The 22,962-nt window shown below is 41.3% G+C and overlaps 1 protein-coding gene across 2 annotated transcripts in view; it reads right to left on the bottom strand.

The window, feature by feature from the left end:
* The window catches only part of pemt (phosphatidylethanolamine N-methyltransferase), a 53,314-nt gene extending 30,961 nt beyond the window's left edge, over nucleotides 1-22,353 (bottom strand). The window contains exons 1-2 of one of the 2 annotated variants that reach the window (XM_023408117.2): nucleotides 22,078-22,353; nucleotides 19,114-19,221 (exon numbers count right to left, since the gene is read on the bottom strand). In XM_023408117.2, coding sequence (XP_023263885.1) covers nucleotides 19,114-19,221; nucleotides 22,078-22,185 — 216 coding nt within the window. In that variant the 5' untranslated portion in view covers nucleotides 22,186-22,353. The remainder of the gene's footprint in view (nucleotides 1-19,113; nucleotides 19,222-22,077) is intronic. The other variant, XM_087174464.1, reaches the window with a different exon arrangement.
* Between the last annotated feature and the right edge of the window lie 609 nt (nucleotides 22,354-22,962).

Here is a 22,962-nt window from a genome sequence, read left to right as displayed (position 1 = left end):
TTTCCTTTCTCGACTTGAGCAAGACGTTTTTCGCCTCTAAAAAATACTGAGAAACAGAAAAACAAGCTGCGTATAAACGTTTTATCACATGAGCCTACAGTAATGAACAAAAGGGCAGAGTCACTTTTAGCTGACCAATGTTTAACATCTTTATTTGGAGCATATTTCTTGACACATTTGCTTTTCTCAAGACCCTTATTTGCTTTTCAATTCTTGTTGTCTCTGGAAAATTGTTCTTACATTTGAGTTAATAACATCACAACTCAACCATGTACCTTTAATCAGATGACACAGCATGATTAGTACTTGAATCCCACCTCCCAGAAGTTTGTAAGAGTCCAAATAAAGAGAAGGTTTTAACAGTGAGACATTCTGCTGCTGTTTTGCTCAGATGGCATCAGCTGTTCATATTGTTCTTCCACCCAGGTGCAGACAGCAGGTACATGAAGCTAACAGAGCAGCTGTATTCTCTTGCTGGAGCTTTTAATTGATGTTTGTTTATAGTTTTCATCGCGCCGCGTCTTTCCCACAGGAGCCCGCAACAAAAGATCTGACCCAAGCGGTCACAGCTGCATTTCCCCGAGATGGACCTCACACTTAAAATAGAAACTGTTCAACTCTTTATCGGTTACGCAACATCAAAAAGCATTTGTCCAAGCAGTGAACCTCAGTGTCTGTGTCATTACTGAGTGAAAGAGACTTGCTTTTAAAATCACAGACTGACCCGAACTGACTGACTGAGGAAGTGCGTAGATGACTGTTGAAACATGGGAAAATGTAAAGGACACAAATGTTGCCATGGCAACACATTTTCCCTGCTCAGCAGAGGAAAGAAAAAGGAAGATGAATAAAAGGTGAGAGGAAACAAACTTTATATAAGTGATTTAGCGACTGCAGGACTACACCGACTGAAACTGCTTTATTACTGGTTTTCGGACTCTATAGGAAAAGCTCAGCATGCAGACTATTAGTCACTAGGCAACCTGTGGCAGGGATGGGGGGGTTAAGCTCCAATCTCTTTGGACCTTTGGATCTTCAGAATAACGGACCGAAGAGCTGCATCTTCAGTCTCCAGCTCCGTGTTTCTCTCTGCTCCCCCTCTCGTCTCCGCTGCTCTTTAATACCTCTTTCATCCCGTCTTCTTCTTCTCCCTCTGCACCAAGAGACGGCTGTGCAATAAAAGCCCTGCAATTTAAGCTCTTCTGTGACTCAGACAAATGCTAACGTTAAAAATGTCGAATACATTACAGTCTGCTCTGCAGGACGCTCACCGAGCAGCAATAACAGCAGAGGGAATAATGATAGGAAGCACCTTCACATGTAACACGCATGTGAACGCAGACGTGACGAGATGACACGATGCATTTTGATATGAAGCATTTTAAATGTGAGACATAATATACTTGATGATCTTGATGATTCATACAGGACGGTGGCAGAGGCTGAAGAGCTGAGAGAGAAATAAAGAGGTGGAGTTCACGTGTAGGTTTTGCTGCAGAGACACAACACCGGGACGGATTCCTTAAACTGCACGACACTGTCGCTGTTCGGCTCGACGGTTCACTTCGAGCTATCGAGCTAACACAAGCTAGGCTGCTGAATTCTGTTGGCGCCGTTTCTCCTGAGTGAGTCTTTAGTTCGCACTTTCTCTCCTCAATAGTCTTTAATGAGTCTCCATGAGTTGTTGTGATGACAGAAAACAGTCAACACAAGCACTATATATTATTATATTATTATGATATAATTCTTATATTATTAAGACTCGTAATCGTAAAGTAAGCCAAGAGGATACTGAGCAGAGGAGATGCTGGATACAAATACACACACACATCTGCATACAGTATACTGCATGCGTACAAGTGCACTACACAGGTGTGGGGGTGTTTGATTCGCTCTGTGCATGCAGCTGTTTTTGCTTTCATCCTTAAATGTTGGATACTGCACAAGCTGCAATAAAAGAGGACACACTTTCTTCTTTTGCTGCACCTAATCATCTCTAAGGAGGTTTTTTTATTTTATTCATAATTTAAATGAAAAATAGATACAGATATTAATACAGCTAATTTGAAACCCAAGAAACACATTTTGCATGTGGGGAAACCCTCCACATCCACATTAGCAGAGCATTTACGGCGGTACACTCTATTCCGAGGCAGCGACGGGACTGAGAGCTCCCCCACGATCATTCAACACAATTTACAAACCCTCCGCGGGGAGCTGGAATACACTAAAAATACGCAGGTGTTCTGCACACAGACTACTGGTGCCGTTATCAAATCATCAATCAAGCCGGAGGAATAACAGACGAGGAAAAGAACAGGGAGTGGCGCCAGCTTGGCAGAACTCGCAGCTCTGCGAGACAAATTCAATCAAGGCTTAGGTAACAAGCTCCTCCTGCATCCCCATCAGCCCACTTAAATTTGAGATGCAGCCACTCGAATGGGTTTGAAGTCAGGACATTAGGAAGACATCTGGTGGGGGGGGGCACACACATGTCTGATGTTCCTCAAGAGCAGAAACAGGCAAATACAGCTAAAATTACCCTCAAACTCATCCTCCCGTCATCCACACGCACCGACAACAAAAGTAAAAGTTCAACTTATGTAACACTGAAAAACGGCACTTTGCAGAACCATGAGTCGTGGTCATTTCCAATTCCCTTCAGGGACACGGTCTCCAGCTTGGACTGGGATTCTCTCGGACCTGAACGCCAGCTGGTTAAGGTTGATCCATTGTATTAATGCACAGCTGGGTGTAATGAAGAACAACACACACACACGGCCGAGTGTATTAATGCAAGGATGTGTGTGGTACCGGACTAACAGGGAGAGAGAGAGAGGACAAGAACATAGACGGATCACATGCACAACCAGAAACCTCCTGATTAAATCCTCCTTAATTCAGAAAAGAATGATCGAATATTAACTTATAGTCATTAAATTTAATATAATTTAGATTAGTATGGATCAAAAACTGTGTGGCTCTACGTATGGCAAAGATTGGTTCAGACAGAAACTATAGGATGGATTGCCATGAAATACTTCTCACGCTACCAGCAGGTCCAAGTTTTACAATGGTATTTTTGCTAATTAGAGAAACGTCACGACTTTCTATGAAATTTTGTACAGACATTTGTGATCCTCAGACAATGAATCCTAGCGAGTTAAACAAAAACATCTCTGCTGGTCAGAGATAGCCATGAAATAAGAGTATGGAATGGAAAAGTTCCCTTTTGTCTATAGTGTTTCAACGCAGTAAAATATCACCTTCACTCACACTTTGGTCCATGAAAACATCCTCAGAAACTCATTTTCACAGTATTTACTGAATAAATCCAAGTATTCTTGCACCCCCCCCCCCCCACCCAGACTTTTCTCATCAAACTTATGCAGAAAAGGTCAATTTTTCCAGCGTTCCTGCCAAAATGTTGCACATCAGAAATAAGCATTTAATAGGCACTAAACAAATCACACTCTAATAATTTCATGCTCCTCTGAAGATGCACCTTTTCCAAATCTCACCCCTCGATTGACTGATTTTCCATCAGGAGTCCCAAAGGAACAAATCCTTCAAATCAGCCACAGCCCACTGCTTAGCTGTGCAGTAAAAACACGTTACCGCTCAATATCTAATCAACTGTATGTTCTTACCAACTTTAAATTAACAGCTGAAAGTTTTATTTTACTGGGCTGGGAAAATACAGTATGTACTCTCTCCAAAAAGCACCATTTAATTCTGCCCTCAAAACCTCCCTTTCATGCAAGTTTAAAGCCTCATGAGATTATGACTTCTGTTACGACTGCATCCATTCCCCCCTCCAGGCAAACGCTATAGGTTAAACCTATTATATCACCCTGATTATATCACGCACAATGATTCAGCTGAAATGCTTATAGACTGCTAAACTGCAAAAATGAATGCACACAAAGGTCAAAGATGTGGAACTAAATGTTCTCCTTGTACCACATTCACCAGAGACATCAAAATGAATCAGATCTAAAAGAAAAAAAAACAAAAAAACAATAACATAAAACTACCGCAGCAGTCTTCGAGGGTTGTGGCTTGTTTGTGTAACGGACACAGTTATGTGACTATAATTGCTGCCCCTCCAGGTACAGAAACATCTCAGTCACATTGTGACTTTGGCTTCTTGAAACACATCATCCGTCTTTATGAACAGGTCACGACATACAGACACACATATTTGCCAATCTGTGGATAGAGTGGATGGGAGGACGGACATTTTCTTTTATTAAGAATATTGCACAACACGAACCTGAAGGGACAGAGAGAGATTTACCCGGAGTACGACAGGTCATCAAGGGCCACAAGTTTATCCTCTACTAGGCTCTAATTAACAACAACACACACCTCGCATAATTATAGTGGGAAAATATTGCACTACTGTCTAAACCCCCTGTAATCCCCCCCATCAACTCCCCCCAGTGACTTCAGTATTTGTCCCTCGGTTTTTCTAAAACCCTGCGTGCGGCCATGACAGTTCAGTAAGATACAGAGCTGGTGAGCAAGATGATGGCAAATATTTTCTCTTTAATCTGCGTGTATTCAGATTCATGGTAGTATCAGATATTTATATGATTTTGCAGCAGCACTTTGATTTGTCAGGTATCTATTTTTGCTGAATCAGCCAATTGATTTTTGTAAAAATTGACATTGTAATACAAAATTCCACATTCTGTGATACTGGAATGTTACACAGGGGAAATTAGATATAAAGAACTGTAATATAAACCTAATATAATAATAATATAAGCCTTTCTTTGTGCATGCTGAGGTTAATAAGTGGGGCCACTATTTGAGATGTAAATTAAAGGTAAATTGATTGTCACTTAAAGAATAGGTGCAACAACGTTTAGCTCGTATTTTTTTTTATCCCCATCACCAGAGCATAAAGTAAGAGTCTCTTCCAGCTGTTTGGACTATTATCAGGAGTTAATCACATGCCCACAGATATGCAGAGATATTTCGACACAAAACTGTGATGTGCATCCCGGCGTGACTGGAGGAGGCGGCGCAGCCATCGGGCCGATGTTCCACCGATTTCTGACGTCCTCGATTAAATCAGCTGAGCTGATTAATTGGTCGACCTCTTCTTCCAAATTCTGAAATATTCATGTGTAAAGGAGATACCCAGTCTGAAGACGACAACATCAATGTCCAATGCTCACCAACAAAACACACACACACACACACACACACACACACACACACACACACACACACACACACACTTTAGCCTACAGCGTATGGGTACACCTGAGGTCACCCTTGTAATCAGTGTAATGAGTCCAATGAATGAAAGCATGAAAACAATGAAATGAATCTTTAGTCCTTTGTGAGTATCTCTCTCTCTATCTCTTACTTGGCCGAACCAAATAAATATGTACAATAAAGAATTTGATTAAGGACTCGGCTCTGCTACTGATTGTTATCTTTTGTGTCACGGCCATTTGAGGTCAACCTGTATTAAGCAATTCCTGCCCACAAGGCAGAAAGACTCGGAAAGCAACACGACAATAATCCTTGATGTAGACCTACTTTAACAAAGCGAACAAAGCCTGGATTCAGTATTCACTGGCATTTTAGTGGTTTGGTTTTCAAGTTGCATCAGCAGCGACCCTTTTATCCAACTAGTCTTTTTGGTAACGACACAGTAACGCAGAACATCACAAACAACAGATGGTTTGTTCAATTAAAGCGAAACTACAATTTCATCTTTTATAATATCCCCCGAAGTCAACGCTAAGATCAAAGAAAGTTCACTTTTACCTTCAAAATAAAGTGGCAGCCAATCCGACTAAACCATCGGCTTCTTTACAAACTGTGTCACCGTACGAGAACTTGGGCTTGTTGCGTCACTGGAGACACTTTTTAATAATGCTCCCATGTATGTTAACAATTACTAAAGTCATAACAGAGTGTAGTTTATCTTCAAATTGTGTTTCAACCACTGTCACGCTGAGAACCTGTAAACCTGCAAATGTCTCCAGCTTATCGTATTGCCACGAATGTCTGGGGAAAACAAATGAGCTCCATATTAATTCAATGGACCAAGCTGGAAACCGACTGTTCTACTCTGCAGTTGGTTAAATGCAGAAAATAAACAAATGACGAACAGCAAAGGCAGTTGTAGCATTAAAATGCAGAATTTAACTACAAAACAGCTGGGTGTCTGCGTCATCGTTTCCAAAAGTCTCCGTTTCTGCCCGTCCAGACTAAAACGCAACCCTGGGTCGTCGCCTGTGTTTTCTGAAACTTCATTTCATGTATCTGATCCTGCTCTTATTATTATAATTCTGATCAATGCCATATTTCATATATAATTGAGCTTATTTTTTCCCCAACACTTTCAACCAGAAAAGAAAAGAAAATCAACAAGTATAGAAATTTTTTTTTTTTCAAATTAAGAGCCCGTCTCCTGTTTTCTTGTGCCCATGTGATTTCTCTTGATCTCTGTCTAACGGACAGCCCCCGCTGCGTGAGACATTGCCCGGCCGCTGCAGCAGACGACGCCGACAGCATGAGCTGATGAGCACTTTGTTCCCAGAGATGTAGGTCACTGGGCAGCACAGACCCGATGACTGAGACTCACTCCATATGCAGGGAGAAGATCAGATGATGTTTAATATGTCGTTTGCTCTATCGGCTTCATCGCCACATGCAGGCAGGTTGATAATGCATGTGCCGAGCGGCATCTATTTGTTCAACTGAGGCTTGACCTCTGCTTGTGAGGGGAGAGTGGGAGGAGAAAACGACAGTAATCGGGATCATTTGATTGCAGATGCACTGGGCAGCTACAAGCCAAATTAGCTGAAACTATATACATACACTAGTCAATAACTGTTCGATTGTCCAATCACAGCCTAGCAACTGTCTCAAGGCAGAGCAGAGCTGTGAAGCTTCTCCACATGCTGGACGGTGTACATGCGGCTATAATAAGAGCTGCACTCTGCATTCGAACTGTTTGGAGGTTTTGTCTTTTTTTTTCCCCTTTAATTTTTCCAAATCTAAACATGCACTAATGTAAGCTGAAAACTTGAGCATACCTAGCTTTGCTTCCAAAGGTATGGAGGATATCATTAGCTGCATAGATTACATAGATTACAACATTATATAGGGGCTACAGATTACATTAGAAAAGCCTGAAAGAGGAGGCTAGGTTAGCTTAGAGCTAATGTTAGCACCTCTACCTTGCTTGTACCGTAATACCAGGACTGACTAACATTACAAGAACAATGCTGCTCCATTATTCCACTGTCTTCTTCACAAACTGGTTTTGCCCTTAGACATGAAGCTTTAGTCTAAAACTTTTTAGCACACAGAAGCAACATGCAGCAAATTCTGACACTTTAATGTGCAGTCCTCAGGTGATGCAGCCTTGCTAATAATCATTAATCATTAAGTCATTAAGTCTGTGCTCTCAGACTTTATGTTCCCACGTGTGCAACACTTAAAAAATAATAACAAATAATGTTTGCTAGAGGTCGTCATGACAGCGTTTAAACTGAAGCATCTCAATACAAATGTACATAAAAACGTCCCTGAATGTCTCGTTATCCTCAATTGTAATTTACTGCATGATTTTTCTGCACTAAATATCCAAGAGTAGGTGTCTTTTGTTCTGGAACAGATTTCTTCAACTATAAAAAGTGACAAAAAATAAAATAAAAATAAAAAATAATTTTTGTTTTCCCAACATGAGTTGTATTTGAACTCTGACAGTAAATGTTGAGAAAAGTTGACACCTACTCCTACTCTCGTCTTTTTCCCCTTTATTGTGTATTTTCTTTTCTCTTTTTTTCCCCTCATCTATTTAATCATGTTTCTGATCCTCATCTGCACAGTTTGCATTCATCCTCTCATTTTCCCAACATGTAGAGATTGAAACTAAGCGCTGATACGCTGGAGGTCACGCTGACATCACATTGCAGTTTGTTTTGTTTGCTTTATTCCCTTTGGCTTTTTCCCCTCTCCCTCTTCCCCCCTTCCCTTACCTCACCCCTCTCTTCTCTCCCAGCCCACCTGATGAAATGAAACTCTCTCTCCGCCTCACTCCAACACACCCCACCTTCTGGCCGCCTAACTGCTGGTGAGTCACTCCGATGTTATTGCTCTGCCCGAGGTCGAATCAGGACCCCTCGGGCACAAGATAAGGCGCCTGAGAGAGGGAGCAAAACAAGGGATTTCATCATGCAATTTCACGCTAGCTACTCTGCAGTTGATTTCTGTAATTACAGGAGTTTGGCTTTACGTGTCAGAACGACCCTTAAAGATTAAATAGGTGTAGCAGATCTCTGGGTGTGCAGACCGGGTGACCCAAGAAGCGCCCGACTGTCTCCACAGCAGCGACTCTTTTCTGTCTCATGTACCCCCAACCCTCACTTCACTCATTTAAAATGGATTTAAACCCAGGCCCAGTTGCACATGCACAGACAGCACTGTCGGCGCAGCAGTGGCCGATAACGACATTGTAGCATCTCATTTAAATAGAAAATTCATTAGTAGACTAGAGGAAAATGTACTGGATTAAGCCTGATCTCTGATTTTTAATATACCAGTCCATAATTAGATATAAATAAATTTGTCCTCCAAAGAATATAACAGTACGTTATAGCTTACAGTCACTCGTAGAACGCCACACTAATGAGACTTTAAGTCTGGCAGTTAGGAACCAGTCAACATCTCTTATTAATACACCCCCAATCAAAGCAGCGTACAACCGAGCCTGTTTAAATTGATTGTTATTTAACATTTTATTTCCATATAATTGAACTATAAGTGTTAATTAGAAACTCTAGTCTTGGGGAGTTCTAGTTCACATGAGAAAAAAAAAACTTGTCCAATGTGAATATGACACAGAGCAATATTAAATCGGTGTAGCACTCTTCCAGTGCCTTCCCTCCCTCCCTCCCTCCCTGGGAATCACAGCTGAGAGGAAGCAAAGGTCCTCATGTCAAATGCTCTTTGCAGTTTATCTCTGAAAACATTTTCATCGATTTCAACCTAGACTTTGCAATGCACTTTTCCAACGACTTATTCGAGCCACTATTGCAGGACGCGGCATTATTGTAAGAGGTCAGCAGAATATGGTTTGCACAGCGGTCTCACAGCTGTAGTTGGGTCCCACACTCCAACACTAACCCTCTTATCTGACGTCTGACGTCATGTCCACTTGATTCCAGCTGAGATGTTAGCCTAAGGCAGAGAAATAAGACAAGAAAGAACAGACTGACCACTTTGCCTCGAGCCTCAGTGTCAGTGTGACATCTATCAAATGCAGTCTGAGGCTGCATTTGATAAATGGGCGAGATCTAATCTCATGCAGGACCAGATCCGACTTCAAAATACTTTCTGTAGTAAGTATCTGCTCCCCAGAAAAGGGAGAAAATGAAATCCGAATAAGGCCATTACCTGCAATCACACAGAAACACTGCACCTGCCTGTTGCCCGGGTAACTGAGTCACAGGAGTCGAAATGATGGAAGATGCAAATGACATGGAATAAAACAACTTTTAAAAATACCTGTGGCATTAATCTTTCCTTTCCGCCGGAGCGCCTACAGTTCACTGTCAATCAGGAAGAGAAGACGTAAGCAGAGTGAGGTAAGTATGCAAGAGGAGATTCAATTTTCTTTTTCTAATTCTGTCACTTTTTCATGACTACATAATTATGACTTAATTTATTAGTTTGCTAATGAAAAGAAAGAAAAGGTTTACAGGCTTCCAGCTGTACATTCAAATGCACATGTTGAGTGCATTTCTTTTCTCATAACACATTTGAAAAGCTGATTTTTGGGGAAGGAACAAAACCATATATATTATATATAATTTTTACATATATGTACATATAAAATAAAAATGTATATTTCATATATGGAAATTCAATATATGTACATATGTCACATTTGCGTCAGGGACATGATGAAGAACCGTGTGAGAATGCAACTAATGAAAAGAGCCAAATCAGCAGCTGCAGCAGAGAATGAGCTGCTGATTGGTTGCACCACCCGTCGACCACAGCAAGTGTCCCAAATCAAACACACCTGCTGTGTTGCGTAACCAGCAGGTGCATGCTGGGTCTGGCTAAACGCTAGATGCTAAAATGCCGACAATGTGACTCCTACGTTCACGTCAACCGTCAGAGAGGCAGCGTCGTCTGTCGGCTGCAGCCGCTGTGGCGTTCATGTTGTTCACACATCTCCAGGTTTTCTGCTGCGTCTGGGTATCTTTAACAGTTCAAAGGAGGGCACAGTTACGGGACATTTAGTGATGCGCCTGGAAAAGCCCAATGCCTGAGAAGAAAAAAACATTTTCTAATTTTTAGCTGATAAAAAATGATTCACCGTCTCTGATGTGGAGCACAAAGTTCAAACTTTGCCGTTGGGCTGAAGCTGTCATCCCTATGATACATTTGCAATTATTTGTTATGGACCTTTTCAGACCTTTTATTGGAGGACAAGTGAGTGTTCATAAAAATAAACTTTACAGCTTGTTCAGAAGCTACCCACAGAAAAAACTTAAGAACATTTTGTAGACAGTGCTCCATTGTGTTTAGTTTGTTTTTGTTTAATTTTACCATCATATTACAACATGTATTTCATCAGCAGGTTTAATCTTCACATACATGTGGCAAAAATAATAGTAGACCTGGTAATTTAATGTATTTCTCCTTCAGAGATGATGATGTTTGGTAGAATAAAGTCCACTGTAGAACAACGTCCAATCAGCTTCAGAAAAAGCTCAGAAAGTGGGAAAGTATTGATGCTTCTCATTGAAATCCTCTGCACACAGACACAGGCTTATGTAACCGACTGATAATTCTAGTTGATAGACTAAAAGAAAAAAAACAAACATCTGTTACAAAAGCAAAATAAAAACATGGTGCGTGATAAACTTATCACAAGGCTGTCACGCAGAATAGACTCAGACTTCGAGCCTTTCATTTCTTTAGAGGGAGTTGGAAACTGAAGCTACAAACTTGAGTTTGAGACAATAACAATGATGTAAATGAAAATTAATTGTTTTACCCAATTGTTAGAAAGTAGGTTAGACACAAGGTTGAAACCATCAAGACTTTGTCTTTTCAAAAGTGCAGAAAAGGAGCAGAGCACGACCTTTGGTGACACATCGGGTAACTATCACTTGTGACTGATACTGGTGCCGACATGAAACTTGAATTTTATTACCAAAGCGGTATTTTTATTTTTTTAAATACCTTTTTGCTGTTTTACAAAATAAGCCAAACTTCTAAAATGCATCAGCAACACAAGTGCAAGAACTTCACATAAAACACATAAATTAACATATAATAATCAAAGTCACAAATTCTCTTCATTTGAATTTGCTGAGGGCCTGAGTGGATTTCCTTGCAGCAGTAGATTTCTACATGAACATTTTCACTTCCCTTCACTCTTCACAGTTCTGACCTTGGAGGGAATTCAGAGCTGCACAGTCCAAGTTGAGACTAGCGAGCTAGCGTAAAGAGCTATTGTGACCATGGCTGTGACTGAAATCAGTCCCGTATTCACTAGCCCTGATACTGTATGACAGACGCTCAATGGTCTGTAGTGAGCAGTCAATTGACACAATTTGAGACACTAACACTATACAAAACAAGCAGCACCTACGACCCATAATTACATTTTATTGTCAGGTGACCTCTAGTGGGCGTAACGGGAGCAAAGGAGGAAGTCAGGTGAACTAGAATAAAGAGCGACAAACTTTTGTCTTAGGTTGAAGTGAACGGGTGTATGATGTGTGTGCGTGCATCCCCAAACCTTCGCTAAAGGACATTTTGTCTCACTGGACCTCTTTAAATTTTATTTTTACACCCCCTCTGTTAGTGCATTACAAATTATATATTATTATATTTATTATTATAATTGGCACATCGAGTGCAGTGACCGCATGTGATATATCATGAGTTTTAGACAGCGAGGATAAGTGTGGGTGTGCAGAGCCTATTGTGTGTTCACTATTGAAGGCGGATGACGCTGTGCAGCTGCAGTCAATGGGTGCGGGTGGACAAGGTGGCGAGGAAAACTAGGTCAACTCCGTGTTTTCAACCATTTAAAATGGTTGAAAAAAAGGAAAAATATTTGCACATATCCCAAGGCTTAATGACTCCACTTCTTCAATGTCCAGAGATAAGAGGAGAAAGGAGGAAAATAGAGAAAAATGGAGTCCTAAAGCTGGCACAGAAAAACACACAGCAACAATCCACACACACACAAGTTGATAGTTACTTTGATAGCTAGCCACAGCTAATGGAACCAAGCATCACCGATATGTAGCAAAGAAAAGACCAGAGGATCACTGGGATGATAAGACGGGAGATGAGGCCTCGTCACACAGGAAAAAGGAGAAAATTACTACGGTGTGATTCACTAACCCTCCCTGTGAAATTGATGGCGAAAGCAGCAGGACAAGACTGAGAGGAGATAAACAGCAGGAGGCACGGAGGGAGAAATGGTCCAGAAGTGAAATGAGAAAAACAGAGGAAACCAGGATGGCACTCACATTGTTAAGAGAAGAGGAGCACCGTTAAGAATACACAGCGAAACACTTGTAAGAGCAGATATTAAACTTAATCTCAACCTGGGTAACATGTTCAGGATGAATGTGGCCGCCTATTCTGTCCCAATGCAGCCCACACGACCGGGCGGAGGGAAATCTTTCTGGCACACAGGAAGTGGTGTGTTGTATGTAACAGGAATAATAAGACGGGAGGAGGAGTTTCTGGACGGCGGTAGCTGCAGTGAACTTTGAGCCTCAGTCGGACGAGGAGTCCGTTGCGACTAAAATCGGCAACTAGCAGACGTATCAGAACGGTTAGCGCAGTTAGCATCTTTTGTTTATTTATGTTGTTCATTAGCTTGTAACTGGCAGTGGCTGACACAGTGTTAGTGGTTGTGCTAATGCTAACCTGACATGATAGATTAGGAACTTGCTTTTTGTCCCGATACTGAGACTGTAAACAATGACATCACAACATCAGTACACATACACACACACACACACACACACACACACAAATAAAGAGAAGACAAGAAATTAGCTTGCCGCATGATACGCGTCACCATAACTGTGGCTGTCGTTCTTAGCGGGATGAAATGACGTCATCAGCGCGGATGCCGCCCCGGCAATCAGTGCACAGGTGTAATTAGCATCAGCAGCCACCGCGGTCCTCAAGCTGGAGTAGCGTCTACAGAGAGCGCTGCGCTGGCAAAGAGACAGTGTGACAAGACGCATCTACACTTTCCAGAGGCTTTCAGAGAGTCAACTTAGTCTGCAGATGAGTCACTATGCAGGCCACCCACACGAACACACACACACACACACACACACACACACACACACACACACACACACACACACGCTGTAGCCCACACTGTGCAGGTGTTGACTGAGGTCAGTTAATCCTGCAGAGCCGCTAACCTTCTCAACAGAGCGAGTCTACCAAGCCTAAATTGATGCCACTGTAGGTTGACTGTTGCCGGATTGGCCCGGTTCCATAATAAGGTCAACGTGTCACATCCATGCTGTGGCACACTGACCTCCCGGCTCCAGGTTTTTAGCCTGGAAATCTCTATAGCTAAAGCAGTGTCCAAATGTCACTGATCAAAAGCCAAAGTCAAAAAAGGAAGACAGAACATCACTTAACCGATCTGCCTCCTCGACACTGATGAATAAAGACTTTTATCTCAATATGTTCTCTGATTATTGTACATTCTGACAGCAGGTAAGGCATCGCTCCAACCAACAGGTCTGTGTGGGTGAGAGATCAGTGTGCCACGCTCATGTCAACATCGTGAAAAGATAAAAGGTCAGGTAGAGTCAGTTGGGGGCTGGTACGTCCTGATCTGTGCCAACACACATGCACATGCACACACACACACACACACACACACACACACACACATCAAATTTTCAAGGAACAGACCTCCTGTCTCTGTTTCAGGAGGGACTCTGTGTTCAGTGCAAATGAAAAGGATACCTTCATTATTAAAGAACTAGCGAGGAGTCTTTCCTCTGTTATTTGATAGCATATCGTTAGCACATGCATGATCGCAGAGTTCATGTTTAAAGCACAGAGGTGGGGGATTAACTGATGCCTGAGCATCTGGGTTCCAGTTGATCTTCTCTGGTAAAGAAAGAAAATCTAAATTCTATGTAAAAAAAAAAAAAATAATAATAATATTCCACTTTCAAAGTTACAACCACAGATGCTGCTACTTTACGTTTCATTTAGTTTTAGTCACATCGCCATGTAAAATTTAGGACTGATCAGGTAACGCATCAGGATAATATGGAATCACACTATCACCACCAACTTTTTATTTTACATTGCTCTAACATTAATTACCTCCTGCCATCACATTTCACTTCATATATCAAGAGCACTATGTACTTCTCTACCTCATCATCACCCCGTCTCGTCCTGCACCGAAGCTTTAGTGTTGTGTCTCATTTGTAAGTCACTTTGGATAAACTTTCGTCTGAGTAAAGGACACTGTGGGAGTTACATGATATGCAAATGAGGCTACAACCTGAGCTAAACATTAAAACTTGTTCAAAATAAATTGTTTGAATTGCAGAATGAGACGTGACCCTTTAGCCTCAGCCTCAAGAAGAAGAACGTCAGTGTCCTGTGTTTTGCCGACCACTCCCAACTCCTAATGTCGCTCTTCACACTTCCTTCCTTTGCTCCCGCCTTAAGCTGCTAGAGATTGCTAAACAATAAAAATAATAATAATTGGTTATAATAAGCTGCTTGCACCGATGACATATGGGCTCTTTTTTTCTTTTTACAGGACAGTCTCATAATGCTGCTCCATAAAAGAGCTGCATACATGTTGTACCACCAAGTTCATTACTGGGTTGTGTCATACTGTATCTTCAGTTCAGACTCCAGTGGTCACAGCATCCGGAGCTTCCACGGTCATATCAACCATCTCCTGTTACAAGTACACGGCCCTGAAGCTTTCAGCCTTAGTGGCTGCAGCTCAGAACGAGCATGAAGAGCTGAGTCAAGTCGAACTGAGTCGAGTCAATTCACCTGCACTGCTTCAAGCTCAAAGCCAAACTTTGTCACACAGTACTCAGGTGAGCTTGTCACACTGATTAATGTTGTAATGCTTCAATTTATATGGCTGGTAGTTAGTTTGGTAACATATCAACAGGTGAGTGGGTGGGAGAAAAGCTTTTGTCGGTGTTAAGACTTGCGAATATTTCCTGCAGGCAGAATGCGTCGAACTCGCAAAAACACCAGAATAAAAGATTAGTTGGTTCATTTTGGGTGAGCACTTCTATCAGGGCAGGTTTCACCTCACACTGCTCCCTGCAAGCGTTAAAGAAAGACAGGAAGCTTCGTCCTCACTCGCCGGTCTTTGGCTACATTTGAAAGTCAAAGAATCCTTAACCACTTTTCCCTTTACCTCGATGAGAAGCATCACGAGGTCAAGGAAAGATGTAAAAGATAATTCATAGGCTTTATGCAGCGGCAGCAAAAAAAAAAAAGACCGCAGCCTTATACGTGACTGGGGAAGGGAAAACGTGACTGAAAAGATTAAGCAGCTCCAGACACTAAACAGTGATGTAGAAATGCAAGACACTACCTCAATTCAAAGAGATAAATGGGCGGGCGGCTTTGAGGAAGTCTGAATGTAAATCAGAACTTTCAAATTACTGCAGTGTCCTTGAGAAGCAAGTTGTTAGCATAAATTCTTAAAGGACTGTCATTGCTAAAAGTTCCTGTTGCCACCAAAGCTGCAACTAACAATTATTTATTACTGATTAATCTGGTAATATTTTTCATATTTCATCTACAATGTCAAAAACAAAAACAAACAAACACACTCCCAATGGTGAATATTAAAGCTGCAACAATTTGTATTTGTGAAAAGCCGTGGCTCATAGCAACCCCCCCCCCCCAGAGAAATTATCACCTGATATTGTAGTTGAACTTCAGCACATCAGAGAGTTTTAGCGTCTTTCAGCTCACTGTTTTGGTTTTGCAGCCTGAAACTTTAATGTTTTGGTTCAGCAGGAGACTGGCAACCAGTGTCGTGTCGCGCTACAGCACTGCAACAGGACCACTGATCATGACATACAAACAAAATGTCTACCATAAAGACGTGCAGACATTAACTTAAACTCAGGTGAGGAGACCCACTGCTCTTCTCACCTGAGGAGCCGATCTCCGGAGCACGGTTCATCAAGGCATCATCTTTTTTCCTCAACAAATACACTCTCCTCATCTGTTGCACACACATGAGAGACAGTGACAGTCACAGCAAGAGATGAGGAAAAGGGGAAGCTGAGATGCTACAGGACACAGGAAATACAAAACTGCCTTTTCTCTGGAGAAAAAAAAAAGAAGGTGTTTGTTTCAGGGGCAGAGGCTGGAAATAGGACGGTGGTGCGAAGTGTCGCGGGGCAGCGTGTCAATACAAGCCAGCATGGGCCTAGCCATCGGCAGGTGTAGAGGTTGTAGATAGAAAATAATAGGGGTTGGCTGTTTTGGTCTCACTGGGGAAGCCGACTGAAGCATTTAGCTAAAGAGCCAAAGGAGTCAGGAGTTGGTGGATACCAAACAGAGCTAATGTGGGAGGGAATAATGGATTTACATGCAGAAGCTGAGCAGGAAAACTACTCAGAATTGATGATAATGTTGCCGTGTGTCTAATTATGTTTAAATGAAGTACCTGTTCACAACAAAGTTCACTATCAAATGATAAAACATCAGTCTTATGTTTACAGCTTGTTTCTAAATGACCAAAAAAAACAGTTAATGCAAGTTTAAAGCTGTACTGGTTTTCATTTTTATATTAACAATGTGTAATGTGAAAGTTGTTGCTCATAGCGATGAACCCACAGAGGATCAGCTCTCAGCTCTCCGACGCCTTTTCACATCTTTTAAGCTGACCGCTTTGGTTTGACAGAAACTGGGAAAAAAAAGAAAAGTTCATGCTTCGATTCAAGTTGAAATATTCCAGCAGCATTAGCACTTACATGCTAAACCTTCAGGGCTATCAGGAGTGAGGTACCAGCACAGCGCATGCAGTGCGACCAGCGTGACTTCACCACTACCTTTCATCAAGGCGCCATCAGTGTAAATAAAAATGTTCCTTGGACCGGGTGTACGGGAACGAAAGGGGCAAGTTAGCGCTCTAATGAAATATTACTTCTCAAAATCAGCAGTTGCCATCACATGGGTCAGACATGTGTTCAGAAATATTAGAAGTAACTGGGCGACAAGGCGCAGCCCCCGATACTCCCACCTTGCAGGAATACAGCCTGGGACCTCAAATAGACAAGATGAAAAGATCTTTTAATAGCCGTCTCTCTAGGTAAAGTCCCATCAGTCCTAATGCCATTTTCCACTTACAGTTTATCTTCCACTGGAATGGCAAAAAAAAAAAAAAAGGGGCTGAAGGCACCTCAGAGACAAATAATTGGCTTCTCTTCTGTGACTCGAGAGCCCCCCCCCCTCTGTATAATGACGTGTCCTGCTGGGCCGCGCAGGTGAGCAGTTAACAGACGATCACATGCACCTGCTGAAGCAGCGAAGAGTCATTTCAGAAGCAGCGAGTAATCTGGGCTGATCGCAGCCGATGATCCTACAGGGCCGGGCAGTTTTTATCTGACCTGGACAACAGGAGATCGTTATGAAACGCAATTAACGTCGTAATAAGCCACAGGACACTGACAGAACACTCAATTATTCAATTGCAGCATATCTGCGAAGCTTTTCGGTTTTCTATTCACTTTTATTATTTGATGCATTTGTGCTGTGAGTTGAACTTGTACATTTATTTATTAGCAACTACATGACAATTAATCGAGCCTGTGGAACAACACGAGTGCCTCATGAAGAATGTGGACGAGGAATACAGATTGAGAGGATTTTTTTTCCTAATATGAGCACTTTACCTTATCTGCTGTATTATGTAAAGCTTCAAGTATAATTAGACTGAAGTGCATGATTCACTCACTAAACTACATCTATGATGAACAATGTGACTTCAAAGTGTATGATTAACGTCTGGAGGGACATGAAAGAGCATTTTCTTTCCATGTCTTTGTGAGAAGGACGCCTCAGGAGTGACTCTTTCACAGCGCAGTGTAATCAACGCAACCGAAAACACCAACGTTATTTACGGTCTGATGCTGAGGGGCAAGATTATGTGATGTGAAGTCGATTAGATATTAACTATAATCGGCCCTGGTGATAGACATTTAAAAATATCTGAGATATCCTGTCTGTAAAAGGCAACTCTATGTGATCAAGGCAGTTTTTATCAAGCTCAGGGACACTGTCGGGACAGCTTGCCTTGATTAAACAAAGACAGACTATCTGTGGACAGATACAAACTTTTAAGTTCCCAGTGGTTCCTTCCACTGCATTGAACAAATTATTAGCCAAAGAGCAAGTGTTGCATCATTTCTGTTGCATTTCTACACATGCCCTATGCACACAACTGGCGAAGGGCTTCAGCAAGACTGATAAACAACTTGTGACGGTGCCCCAGCCAACTAGTCGGACTTTGTGATGCAGCGCAGACATTATCCCTCACTGGCTTCCCACCCAGAGCAAAATTGTGTTCCTCTTGTCAAGCCAAAATTAGAGCTGCCGATGATTTATGATGTAACTTATTGTGGTAAACACAAACAGCGATTCGCCGTGGAAAACATCAGGAGAGTTGCTGTTTCTCAGAACATCGTGTCAGAAAAGGTTCTTAAATTGGGCTGAAAATACTTCGGCGTCAGACTTGTGTATCAACGAGCTCACAGAAGTCTCCAGAGAAATTCAGTCAACAACGTTGAGTTCAAAGGGCTTTTACACTTCAATACATTTATACCAGAGAACTTGTTGTACCCAACCAAAATCCAATAAGCGATACTGTTTCTGAAATTTCCAGCCATTCAATCACAGAATTTCCCCATAACTAAATTTCCTAAATTTCTTAACCTGATATTCTCGAGACCTGAGTGAGCTTGACCAGACAAAAGGTCTGGCTGCATGAAGTTAAGTACAGAGACGGGTAAACAAGATTACTTTGGCGCTATGATATCTACAGTACGTTCTTACCACATTCCAGAAGAGAGGGTTGAAAACGATGGCGATCACAGCGATGCAAAAGCTGGAGTCGCAAAAGTCGACGTGTTTTCGTAGTTCTTCCATCAGCGTCAAGTCCATCTGAGAGAGAGACGACCACGTGGAGAACAAGGTTGTGAGGAAAATGGAAAACACACACAAAAATATAAAAAACCTTGTTTCATTTAAAGATGGCTGGCCTATAATTCCATAGCTGGAAACAGATTTCCGACCAAATGTTTTGCTAAATTTGCACAGAATTTATAGAAAATCATCCACAGATCTAATGTTTACAGCTGTTGCGATCCTTCAGCCGATGTTTCAGTCACTTTTCCACCTTTTGCAATTTTGTTAATTGAAAATGAGCAAATACAGTTGGATTGAAACACCACAACTTTTATTTTGTACATGTTTCAATCTCAAACATCTTTCAGTTACTTTTCCATGTTCTGTTATTCCCAGATTCGCTGCAGTTAAGATGGTGAATGATAGAAAGCAGCAGATACAGCTACATCATCTTGTTCTTCAGCATGCCTTTTGGACTTACGCAACATTTGCTCTAATTTTACCAATGTGTTTTTGACTAGCGTCTGCCGTGACAAATTACTGTTTAATAATACTACCCTTTTACTGCAGTACCAAATCACAGTGACAAGCTTTCACACAATCTTTTTCATTGTGAACACGCGAAAAAACTGATGACAAGCAACATGTGGCTTTTTAAAAAGCGAAGCGAGGCGTTAAAATGAATCATTTAGACCGATGTGAGGTGGAGCATCACAGACTGATTTACCCTCGCTGCCACACACTCGGGCGCTTCTCTGTGGTTTTTCAGTTTATACTGACGCCAGAGATAAACAGCAACAAAGTGTGTCTTTTACACCCGAGCCCTCAGTTTGCTTTGGGTGTTTTATGTATTTTATATCAAAGTGTTGGAACCAGAGGGGCAATACAGCAACAACAAGAAGAATTTCAAGTCATCTTACAATTTGAAAGTTTCATAATAAGTTTTTATATTTAACTGATAGAGAACTATTGTTTTTCCAGTGGGCAGTGCTGTAGAAAACCCATAGGGCTTAGTGAGTAAAAGACTGGGTGTGTAAAGTTGATATTTCATCTTAATGGTATTGCTAGAGGAAAGCTCTACATTACAAGAGCCTGACTGAAAATGGATTTTTAACACTGATGCCAATTTCAATATTTGAGTTTTAAAAATTTAATAACGATTCATTAACCAATAGTTAATTCTTAACAGAAATGCACAAGATAAACAAGCTTTTATCATAAAGATCCTTTACATTCAGTTATGAAGAGATGAGACCAGGAAAATAAACCTGCTTTATTGTGAATACCATAACTTTAGCAGAAACTACAACAATGAACTTTACTGTAATCATTATTATTAGAATTGTTATTGATTTTACTAATTATTATTGGTTACTAAGCGAAGGTTTTCCCTTTTTCTAGACAAAAACAAAGTGTAGCAGGTACTGGGCTATATTATTTTTTTGATGATTGCAATAGCGCATCGCCAATGAAGATGTAATTTTCTTTCATTAATTTATCCAGTTTTTCCATTAACCTGCACCCTTTCATTTCTATCTATATAAAACAAGACGCAAGAAATCATTTTCATACCACGGTTAATGTCATCAGATCGAAAATGCAATTTGAAAAAAAAGGCCATCTTTAACCAAAATGAACAAACGGCTACATTTATATCACCGAAATAAAGTGGTAAGTAGTAAATAAGTAAATTGACTTATTGCAACTGGTGGCAATGAAAATCCTTGCATTAATATTTCAAAACAAGGTTTTTACTGCTGCATTGCACAAAGTGATGATAGTGTATCTGTGGAGATTGGAAGGTTACTTGATGTCTAAACCACAGTGAGATTTCTCAACTCTGTTGACTTTCAAGACAAAGATAATATAAAGTGTGTGTGTGTGTGTGTGTGTGTGTGTGTGTGTGTGTGTGTGTGTGTGTGTGTGTGTGTGTGTGTTATATTAAGTGGCTGGTATCACATATCATCTACAACGGCTATATGAGCAATGGGTCGATTACTGTAAACCTATTTAGCATGTTATTTAATTGTGTGCGTCAATTACAGGCCACCATCTGAACTGCCTCTGGGCTGCTGTCCGGGGTTCTGGCCTCAGATCAGTTTCTCTCATCTTTTTTTTTTTTTTAAGCGATACACGCTGACACAGTAACCGTGTTGCGTTTAATGAGCGTTCTGACCTTGAGTAAGAAGCATTCAAGTAACTGAGTGGAATAAGGATGTTTCCACTGCTCAGTGTGAACTGCTGCAGGCCAGAGGAGGTGGAATAACAAGATAGAGTTCAGATTTCAGCATCTCTCTCTTATTTTACACCTAAAGGATGAGAAAAAAAAGCCTAATAAAGCCTAAAAAATATATTTAAAAAATACCACATAAAATATATTAAAAGATTTTGTTTCTGTTTGTTGATTGTGTTTGGTGGTTTAGTTTTTGTCGTCAAAAAAAGGAACAACATTACCCTGCTTGTTTTAAATTCCTGTTAAAAAGATGAGTAAAACTGCAATGAATTCTCAATTACTTGATTAGTTGATATACAGAAAATCAATCAGCAACTGTTTTGTCAATTGAACAAATATTTGATGTTTCCATCCATACATTTTATCATGTTTTTATATTGAAATAAAACAGCTACTTCTATATTGTCTTCAGTTGGGAGTTGTATTGCACTGCTTCTGTAATGTGCGCTCTGAATTAGCAGAACATGCTTTTATTTTGGAAAATAAAAGACTATTCCGGCTGAGTTCCGGCTGTCACGAGCGCGGCAGCGAGGCAGACTGGTTTACTCCGTCAAACCGAGACCCGCAGCTTCAGTGAGCAGCTGTTGCCGCCTAGACGTGTTAAAAGTCGCAGATGCAACACGACAGCTTCGTGTTTTAACACTTGTAGTTTTTTTTACCTTGGAGTAGTCCACGTTGTTGAGTCCTCCGCAGCAGTCCAGCGGCACACGGTGACTATTTGTGGCGGGATTATTGTTCCGCACAGCGGCCGTGTCGCAGTCGCTCATACACAAAAGAGTGAACACTGGCGGACCACCAGCACCCACCAGCACCCACCAGCACCCACCTATGTCTGTGCAAGAGAGCGAATATTGCGCAACATTGAGTGCAAAGTTCTTGTTTGTTAAGTGAAAGATGGGGCGCGTTTGCTGTGGAGAACCTACACACGTCCAAATAACCTCTAAACCCTGCTCATTGCATTCTGGGAAATGTATTTCACACTTCAGTTAACTTGTGTTAGAGTCAGTTATTAGATATTTTCACACGGGCAGTTCCTTCCTGCTCACCCAGTAATGACCCCAAAGCTTTGTCTTCTGTACCTGCAGCTTCACATGGTGACGTGCAGGATTTAGTTTCTTCCTGCATTAGTTTTCTCCTCGGTAGTAAACCGGTAGTGTGTCGCTCTGGAGTGACATCTGCTGGCTGAAAACGGCCTTGTGCTGTGAGGAGGACAAAGCGAATTAGCAAATTACATCTTTTCAAATCAGTACATTTATTGGCATCAAGTCAAAAAACAGCTCAACTTCTCACCGTGTAAATAAAGCCTGCAGGAACTCTTGTTAACCACTTTTTAATAAGGGAACCAACACTGGACAATAATGTAGATTATTGATGTTTCTCGTCTTTTTTACAATGTTTGTCATTATTAATCATTGTTATTGTGTGAGCATGCTTTTCCATTTGTAGCCAGATCATTTAATTCAGTGTACAGTTTTCCATTTTCTTCTCCTTCCTCCATTTTTCTTTCCTCCTTCCTGTTCTTTCTACTCATCTTCTGCCTGCAT

The sequence above is a fragment of the Seriola lalandi genome, unplaced genomic scaffold (genome assembly GCF_002814215.2).
Source record: "Seriola lalandi dorsalis isolate HSWRI2012SDOR001 ecotype SW California unplaced genomic scaffold, Sedor1 jcf7180002054354, whole genome shotgun sequence".
In the NCBI taxonomy this organism is placed as follows: domain Eukaryota; kingdom Metazoa; phylum Chordata; class Actinopteri; order Carangiformes; family Carangidae; genus Seriola; species Seriola lalandi.
This window is presented reverse-complemented; position numbering and strand designations above follow the sequence as displayed.